Source organism: Colias eurytheme, chromosome 5, assembly GCF_061535395.1.
Source record: "Colias eurytheme isolate Ceu_HAF_F1 chromosome 5, ilColEury1 Martin Lab GWU primary, whole genome shotgun sequence".
In the NCBI taxonomy this organism is placed as follows: domain Eukaryota; kingdom Metazoa; phylum Arthropoda; class Insecta; order Lepidoptera; family Pieridae; genus Colias; species Colias eurytheme.
This window is the reverse complement of record NC_142984.1, coordinates 5355771-5365936: the sequence shown is the minus strand read 5'-3', so window position 1 is coordinate 5365936 and position 10166 is coordinate 5355771. Positions and strand designations below refer to the sequence as shown.

The window sequence follows — 10166 nt, the reverse complement described above, 5'->3', positions numbered from 1 at the left end:
AAATAAAATGTTATAATTAATATAATTTCATGAAATATACAATTACAACTTGAATTTGTCGTTTTATTTTTCATAAACATACTCCATTATAAATGTTACATAAAAATATATTCTTCGTACATGAAGCTTATACATGTATATAGGTATATTAAGAAGAGCTGGAACGTCAACACATTTACACAATGCACATGTTAGGCCGGGAGATACTGACACAAAATTTCGGGCCATTTGTAACAGGATGGCGGTCTAGAGGGGTCTTAGTACGCAATGACAAAAAGAAAAATGATGGTCAGAACGCTGGTACCGGCGGACTAGTCGCGTGGGCGTTAGTCACACTCGTCGGATAAATAGCGAAAGTCCAACGATTTGTAACACAAAAATTTTAGAATTTACCGATAGCCCTTAAAAAAGATGTAGGCGGTAGTGTCATGCCATACAGTTACGATGTGACTTACAGTCCGCCATACCGACGTGAATGCGTTGATTAAAAAAAAAACAATTCAACCATTTGTACCGAGCTCACTTTTGCACAGGTAACCATCGTCGTGCAGCCATTTACTAAAATTGCCATGCCATACTTTTCGGACGATTCCAAATGGTCGCCATAACGCGGAAAAGTCAAACGATTTGTAAATCGTTTGACTTTCGCTATTTATCCGACGAGTTCGACTAACGCCCACGCGACTAGTCCGCCGGTACCAGCGTTCTGAGTTCTGACCATCATTTTTCTTTTAGTCATTGCGTAATAAGACCTCTGTAGAACCGCCATTCTGTTACAAATGACCCGAAATTTTGTGTCAGTATCTCCCGGCCTATGTATGTGTCATATTTTGCAATTGTTTATAAATACAGGGTGATGTAATTGGTGTAGTACGAATATCTAAAAATCTATGAAGAATTTTGTGATACAGTAAATGGAAGAATTATAGACTATTTTACAGTATTTACTTAATAAAATCATTAAATTCTTTGTTCATTTTCATTAGAAATGTCAATTTTTCTCACCAAGGTGGAAATTTGGATGATAAGGATCTTGTTAGAAAAATATAAATTTTGACTAAAATCGACATTTTTTTTTTCAAAAATCAAATAACTAATTAATAATCAGAGTTATCACATTATTAAAAAAATAAGCCAAACTATACACAATTTTTACCTACTTGATGCAATCCTCAAAGATCTCAACCCAATAGAGTTACTATGGGGCATAATTAAAGGGAAAGTAGCATCACAAAATGTGAACTTTAACTTGAAAACTGTGTAAGAATTATTTAGAAAGGAAGCAAATGCTATTAGTCTGGATATGTTTAGTGACGTTTGGAGAAAGACGCGAGAACATGAGGAAAAATATATTCAATTAGAACCAAAAGTAGATAATTACACTGACTCATTTATAATAACATTAAGAAATTCCGACAACGAAACATCGAGTTCTTCGAGCGATGAAAGTTACAGTGAAGTAGAAGATTACGATTATGATTAAATAGATTCTTCTTCTTCTCTATAGATACTGCTTTCTGAATTGGTGGTAAATGTTAAAACTGTTAAACTGTTATGACGATTCAAAAGTGCTTCTAGAAGAAGTCATATTTGTTAGCGCGTATTGGTAGGTATTACGTACTTACTACAAATATAATATTTCTTAGATATCTTTACTCGACCAAAGTCAGGAATTTAATTATTATTTGATAATTGAATGATTACTGTCTTTTTTACTTTTATACGATACTTTTATCCAATTGATTATTATTAGAATAAATAATTAACTTCATCAATTGATTTACTTTTAAATTATAATTTTACAGGTAAATTATGAGAGCTTTCATAAGTAATTATATTTGCATATACATATCTACAACGCACCCATTTTACAATTCAAGTCTAAAATGAAACTAGAGTCGCATTTATTTTTGAACATACTGTAAGTGAAATTGCATAAGTGTGAGTACTGTGAACATGCCAGCTTTCCCTAATTGACCGATACGTTTAGTTAATATTACAAGCTACAGATTCTTTAAAAGGAATTGTATTTAAGATTTTAAGCTTTTTACGCACGAGTCAAATATTCCAATATTTCTTCCATAGCTGTAGGGTTGTCTTCGGGAACCTAGAAAATAAAATAATAGATTTTTACAATATGCGCCTTGCCACATTATTCCATATAATGAGCATTATTATTTGCCTAATGAAAAGTGATTGATATCCCGCCATAATTTCAAGATTCAAAAGTAGTTTAAGGCTTATACATGCGCTAATAACCTTGACCATACTTGACGGATCTCAAACCTCTCCCGCTGCACCTTCTTTTTTCCTCGCATTTTGTATTTAAAAAGATACTAATCAGTGAAACAAAATATCCTCGTCAGGGACTGTTGTGTAACTGATAATTTATTAAACATAAAATTTTCAGAGCTCTAAGTCAGCAGGTTACGAAGTTTATAGAGTATTTGCGGAAAAATCGATTTTTTCTAGAAATCTATTAACTTTGGAAAAAAGTCCTCGCGAGCAATTAAAGATCAAAGACCATCCTATTTTATATATTTTTTTCGGTATTGTGCTTTATGTTGTACCAGACTTTATAGAGGTTGAACATAGTCGAAATTGCCGGGTAACGCCTTAATGGTACATGCGTAGTTCTTGAGTAGAGACATTATAATAGTCTCTACATTAACATTTCAATAACAAATTTAAGTACTGCTTTTTAAAGTTTCAAATTATAAATTGATACATGTCTTACCCAATGTCCGGAGCCGAATACGGCCCAGAAACTAAAATTATCGTAGCTTTTATAAAATCCATTACGTTGACCACGAATAGGTATTCTTGTAGACTCCATGAATTTTTTTGCTCCATACCATTTTAGGTTATGTACCCAATTTGTTGCGGCTAATTAAGGAAAATAATGAGCATTAGTTTAGATTATCATCATAGATATCAGCTCAACTAAATTTTTATTTAAAAACTTAAAATAATAGAGACTACTAAATATATAAAAAGTTTAATATGTCGGTCAGAACAATTATTTATTCCATCGAGATATATTTATTCACGAAAATTGTTATTTTAAAATAAATATATCGGTATTATTCAATTATAGCTGATATTACATATATCTTAATGAGCAACATGGTAGGTGAATGTCGCACCTTGACAAGGTGAATGGGCTCTTGGCCAAATTGGATTAAAGCACAGTTTTCTACACTAATAATTGATCTGTATCATAAATTTGAAACTTAATCGTATTGATCACTCTATTTCACTCGATGTGTTACAAAGTTAACTCAATTATATTAATTGGCTTACCACTGAGAGGTGTTACTGCGTCTAAATTTCCATTAAACACCACAATTCGTAACTTAGTGCGGTTCAGCAGGGTTTCTACTAAAAAAATAAAATTTTGATTATCAATACGTTCACAACCCATTAAATTCGCAAATCTAGATATAAGACTTTCGACTCAGCAAGGTTCCATTGAAGGTCTGTTTTCAGGTTATTATGTCGAAAGACTTAATGGAAGCTCTTTAAACGTATAAAATATAAATTATTATACAAAGCTTTAAGCACTTTACCAGAATAGATTGCCAGGAAAGAATTACTGACAATAATTAATTAAAATCGTCGCTATAAATAATTGGCCAAGTAAAATAATTACTTACAAAATTTGGTTCCTGGTAAAACAAAATCGTTCTTTAAACCATAATACGCAGAATGCGATATATAGGTCCAAACAATAGATTGATTCACAGCCAACGTCGGCTTCACGTATAAGTTAACTTTAAGCGAAAGGTCGTGTAATGCCCAATAATTAGTATATTTATTAATATTTTCCAAATTAATTTCTGTGCTCGTGTCATTGATAAATGTCTGGAACATCAACTTGTCGTACTCAGCTGCTTTAGCGTGCTGCCTGATGCTTATAAGATAGCTTATATTTTTTGCTATGTTCATAGCTTTGTTGTAAGTTTTTATGTCGATCAAACCCTAAAAAAATGAACGTATAAAATAAATTTACTATCTAAATTATACTTAAAAATGGGTATGTTATTACTTCATTATATTTTCTCTTCATCCTTCTATACCTACGTACCATGTCATACAAATATCGGGGTTGTTGTATAGAACTTTCCTTTGTATCGACCCAACCACTGCCGATACCAATTCCTTTCAAGTTCATTTTTAAATGTTTATTTTTTATAGCCTGAAACCGATATGTTTTCTGTTACTTCATCCATCAGTAAAGAAGTCTCTATATAAATTGTACCTACGTACCAAATGTAAATAAAATCCCAACCTCGCACTTAACTTGCCACCATAGCTTTGGCCGATGATGTAAGTTGGTGTTTTGCTAAATTCCTTGTGAAATTTTAAAAATGCTTTTATTGCTCGTAAGAGATCTCTTGCTGGAATATGTATATAAAATTTTAACTACGTATAACGTATTTTGTTAGTGAACGAAAATCAACTTATTACAAAACAAACTTATGTAGGTAGTTACTAATATTTATATAGATTTTATCAATTGTTACATTTTCTTTCTTTTTTTCACCTTCACATATAGATAAGTTTAAAGGTGTTAATAGGTAGCTATATAGCCTATATAAACAGTTGTAGTATTCTAAAAGAAAAAAAACCTTAGTATCTAGCCCGTTAGTTTAAAAATATTTTGATCAATCTAGATTCTAGAACATGCTCTACAAATTTTGATTAACTTGAACTCTATGATGTCGTCATGTCGACTGGAAATCACATTAAAATTACTACATTGAAATTATTAGATCAAAGTTTGAAAAACGAATTAAAATTCTCGAAAATAAATCTATCGACCTTTGTATTTCTAAGCAATCCATTATCAACATACCTGCATCTCGGTCAGTTTTCACATAGAGAGACTTGTTTAGGGCGTAACTGAATCCTGTTCCAACTGGATGATCTATTAATAACACGTTTCTTCCTCTCACCTTAAATGAATAAAACAATATAGGTATACATCTATTGCAGTTTTATAACCGTTTAAAAAAGCGAATACAGATAGGTAACTGCTATTATTAAATTGTGAACCATGTTTTAAAATTTAAACCTAGATAATTCGTTGTCTACTTCTGAGATAGAATTATATACCAACCCAAGTATGATTTCTAGGCGTCATATCCATTGTTAAAGGACCAATTTCACAAAAGTTTCCAATACCAGAAGCTGCATTTCCTGGACCACCCTGTATCCAGATTATTAGGGGTTTTTGTTCAGCGCCATTCGTAGTTCCATCGGCATAATAGAACCAATAGAAAAGAAAAGCTCCTGGTCGCACTTCGACATAACTGTGAACGCTTTTCCAAGGTTTGTCACGAAGGGCTTCTAAGTATGGGTTTTGTTCTAAAATAAAATCATTCTTGACCAATAAATAACGCTAAGGTGCCTAAGGTAAACGTGACATTTAATAGAAACAGGAAGTTTCTATTGCGCAGGTGCAAATAAACTGAACTGAGACTTACCGTCACATAATACTAAAACAAAAATGCGTACGATTGATATAAAAATTAAACTTTTCATGATTGAAACACAAAGGTACTGTATAAAGCTAAACAAGCATGCACTCGATGGCTTTAGCTCGAAGCGTTTGAACACATTTAGGAATTATTATGTGTGGTGATATCATAGTACTTTAAATTAATGAATTAATATGTTTAATGAACAAAAATAACGGATTGTACTTATCCTCGTTTAGTTGTTTATTTGTCATGTATACAGGGTGTACCAAAAAGTAGTGATGAACGGAAGCTGAGAGGTAGAGGACCTAGAGGGCTATCCGAATCACCCCCATGTATGTTATGCGATTTTTCGTATTTTCGGAGTTATGACGTTTTTTTCAATTTTTCACCTATCGCCGAGTACGATGATATTTTCACTCATGCTGACGTCAATGATTGCGGAACATGCTTGATTTTTTTTGTGTGCTAAGCTGAAAGATAGGCCAATTCTGTATAGCAACATTTACTATCGTTAGATCTTTGAATGGAATAAAAAAAAGAATTAAATGGCAAGAAAGATAAAATTACCCAGTATGTTCACCACTTCAAGGGCCCGTAAAAAAATAAAATCACATAAAAAAAGTTTTCCGTTTGACTTTTAAAAACTTGCTCTATCTATCAGATAGCTACCCTGAAAATTTCATTTAATTATTCAGAAGGCTTCAATCGAAAAATTTAAATCTAAATGTGGTAAGTGCAAAAATTGAATTAACATAATGATCATTAAAACCAATAAATAGGTGTTTAATTACCAGAAATTTTTAAAATAACCCCGCTGTTGCTCAATGCAAGTGCGACATCACCGTAAAAAGTTGTCTTTCAAATGTCTGAATGCCCTTTTATCATTTTTAATGGTTTTTTCTGCTACTACGAATTTCCGGGTTATTTCGTCCAAATTGTGGCATTCTCTCAAGTAGCCGAGGTCTTTTTAGTATTCCCATGGAAACAAATCAATGGGGTTTAGGTCGAGGGACCGTGGAGGCCAGGCTTTAAGGCAGGCGTCACCGGCGCATGCGCAGGCTGCAACGACCAATCCATCTTTCAGGGTATCTTTGCCCTTTAGCCTGGCCTGCACGGTCCCCGGACATAAACCCTATTGATTTTTTTCCGTGGGGATACTACAAAGACGAGAGACTGCCACTATTTGGACGAAATAACCCGGAAATTCATAGTAGCAGAAGAAACCATTAAAAATGATAAAAGGGCATTCAGACATTTAAAAGACAACTTTTTACGGTGATGTCGCACTTGCATTGAGCAACAGCGGGGTTATTTTAAAAATTTCTGGTAATTAAACACCTATTTATTGGTTTTAATGATCATCATGTTAATTCAATTTTTGCACTTACCACATTTAGATTTAAATTTTTCGATTGAAGCCTTCTGAATAATTAAATGAAATTTTCAGGGTAGCTATTTGATAGATAGAGCAAGTTTTTAAAAGTCAAATGGAAAACTTTTTTTATGTGATTTTAATTATTTACGGGCCCTTGAAGTGGTGAACATACTGGGTCATTTTATCTTTCTTGCCATTTAATTCTTTTTTTTTATTCCATTCAAAGATCTAACGATAGTAAATGTTACTATACTGAATTGGCCTATCTTTCAGCTTAGCACACAAAAAAAATCAAGCATGTTCCGCAATCATTGACGTCAGCATGAGTGAAAATATCATCGTACTCGGCGATAGGTGAAAAATTGAAAAAAACGTCATAACTCCGAAAATACGAAAAATCGCATAACATACATGGGGGTGATTCGGATAGCCCTCTAGGTCCTCTACCTCTCAGCTTCCGTTCATCACTACTTTTTGGTACACCCTGTATATATGTTTGTCACGTGTTTGCTATTAAAATGTGGGATATCCGACACGTCAGAATATTATATGCATACGAACTACACTAAATACCTACGCAATTACATTAGTAATTTGTGTACAAAACTGAGTTAACTATACTTACTATAGAAAATTAGGTACGTAATTTTATATCTTGATTGCCTTTTTACTTTTAACTAAGTGTAAAAAAGTGAAGTCCCATGTCCCCAAGTGGGGTAAGGGGCAGATGCATTATACATCTGTTTTACTTTTAACTAGGTAGTAGATATTTATTTTTTACTGACCCAAGACAGCCATTATATATTGTATTGTGTTATTATTAGTTTAAAGATAAATATTTGTTGTACATATTCAGATTAGATTAAGATTAGGCAACAACTGAGAAAGCTTTATTCGTTCAATTCACTTAGGTTTTAACTTAACCGTAAATAGGTAACAAGCCAAGGTTGCGCAGTGCAGTAGGGTCAGTTAGGAATGGCAGCACAATGAAAATGAAAGTTGTCGCACACTTGAACCAAACAATGTGCACACTAAAACAAGATTTAAATTACATTTTTATTAAAACAACAAATCTATAAACGAACGTAATATTCCATTTTCGTTTACATTTCGAGCTTTTGGGTGCCTATGCGATGTGTGCATCTGCGAGTTTTGTACTTTCTGATGCTCTTTATTTTGTGTTGTGGTAGAAGACGAATGTCTCGTAGGTTTCAGTTGATGCATTCCCACTACATGGCCAAGTGGAACTCCGACCAATCCGGGTCTATAATGCATTTGGGGCTCTTGAGTATACTCTTGGACAGGTTTTAAATAATCTAAAAACAACGTATAACGGTACATTATGAATATGGAAGATTCTTAATTTATCTCAGAATCTCATCACTTTTCAGCAGAAAGTTACTGCTCCAATTAAAGTATCAACAAAGCGGCGAACCAGAGACATAAAAAATATACCTTAACACAATAACTAAACCATGTGACTAAACGTACCTAGTAGATAATATATTTTTATTTTATTTATAATTACCTAGAAATCTATAAATAACATTTAAGCCAAAAGTAATATCAGTGTTAACCTTGAAAAAGTTGTGAAAAATATAAAGCACGTTATTGAATATTGTCGAAAATAAAATATATGTATATGTATTTATATGATTACTATCCCTGTCTGTCCCTGTCCCTGCAAACGTTGTTTCGCCTTACTATTTAAAAATAGATGTTGGCCGATTCGTAGAAAATTTTCAGCCGTTTTGTTGTAACTAACATTGTGACACGGGAATTTTATATATTAAATTCAAATATACAAACCAGATGGGCTTAGCTGCATCTGAGGTCTATACGGATTGGTGCCAAAATAACCTCCAGGGGGAGGACGTGTCGGGCTATAAGTATTTTTTTCTGCGCGAATTGTTGTGGTCCTTGGGGGTCTATTATAATGACCGTTTATAAAACTAAACGGACCGAAAAAACGTCTATTCGCTTGCCCTTGTTTTTTCTGCGTAACTGTGAGAAAGAAATGCACTAATGTTAATTTAAAAAAAACGAAAAAAAACCTGTGGTATTGTTATTTATCAACAGTGAGGAAGAAAATATGTAATAGGATTTATTATATTGACCATTCCAAACAACACTTATTAATATAAATTAAGGCTGAAAAAAAATCACTAAATCGGTACTATAATATTATAACATTCAATCCTTGTTATTCATAGGCATGGACTTTTACATTTTATATATATATAAGTACATGATCTATTTTTTTATATTTATAGGGCCAGTATAAAAGCTATTTCTAAATTGTGGCATTGTGTCACCTGCGGACCTACAAGTGTATCCAGTATAATTATTACTATTGAGGTCAATGTGATATGTGACCTTAATACGTTTTTACTTGAATTGCAATTTGCAATATTAAAAGGACACAATTATATCTATGGCTGTTAAATGTTACCTGAGCTCAAATCATTTTCATCATAATCCTCTATTTCGCCACAATCCTCAGGATCGTCTGCTTGTGGTTCTTCTTGAAGACTCCCCTGGTAATTTCCTTGTACATCATCAGGTACAAATAAACTAAAAATGTGCCCAAATGTCCGAGCGTGATCATAACGTGATGTCCGCCGATGTGGAGCTATCTTGTTGGTCGGACATGGTTTCACTGTTATTGCTTTTACATTATCGGCCACATATATTACCTGGAGATTGATTATATTTCTTAAACTCAATAGAACACAAATTACAATACCACTCAAACAAACTGTATCGAAATATATAGGTAGATACGTACAAATAAGAGTTCCACTAAACAAATTTGTATTGAATTCATTTTTTCTGCTATCTTCTTATAACTTACAAAACATTACTCTGCGATATCAAACCGATATCTGAATGTAAAATTTTAAAAGACCCTTCCGAGTAAAGCTCGAGTTTTCCCACGCGCAAAACGAATGCGTAAATCCTTGGGCAACGACCGCTCCTTTTACGATAGGAAAAGTTAAAAGTATCCGAATTTAACAAAACTGACCCAAAAATATAACTACTAATGATATGGTAATTTAAAACAGTGGGCTGTCGCGGAAGAATTCCAACAAATACCCGCGGCCCCATCATTAAAGCGGCTCGACGGAACACAGTGGGGTTTTAGTCGGTAAGAATCCGACATAACCCACGGCTCCTAGGATCTACTAAAATCATATTCTTAATTAAAAATACACAATTTTAGTGAGTATATAATATAGCCCCAAGTTATGCCCTGCAGTTTCACAGTATAATATTAAAGGGCGAAAAAACGATAAGTTTATGGG

The 10166-nt window shown here is 33.2% G+C and overlaps 2 protein-coding genes across 2 annotated transcripts; both read right to left on the bottom strand.

The window, feature by feature from the left end:
• Positions 1–1980: 1980 nt before the first annotated feature.
• LOC149908449 (retinoid-inducible serine carboxypeptidase-like) lies at positions 1981–5728 on the bottom strand. Its single transcript, XM_090101918.1, has 9 exons — positions 5490–5728; positions 5123–5370; positions 4859–4958; positions 4270–4400; positions 4088–4198; positions 3657–3981; positions 3304–3381; positions 2738–2886; positions 1981–2107 (listed from the first exon to the last, which is right to left on the bottom strand). The coding sequence occupies exons 1-9, from the start codon at positions 5545–5547 to the stop codon at positions 2048–2050; spliced, it is 1260 nt and encodes a 419-aa protein (XP_089958044.1). The 5' UTR covers positions 5548–5728; the 3' UTR covers positions 1981–2047.
• A 2175-nt stretch (positions 5729–7903) lies between these two features.
• On the bottom strand, positions 7904–9913 carry LOC149908448 (uncharacterized). The gene is made up of 4 exons (XM_090102277.1): positions 9650–9913; positions 9314–9557; positions 8671–8865; positions 7904–8177 (listed from the first exon to the last, which is right to left on the bottom strand). The coding sequence occupies exons 1-4, from the start codon at positions 9686–9688 to the stop codon at positions 7921–7923; spliced, it is 735 nt and encodes a 244-aa protein (XP_089958403.1). The 5' UTR covers positions 9689–9913; the 3' UTR covers positions 7904–7920.
• Between the last annotated feature and the right edge of the window lie 253 nt (positions 9914–10166).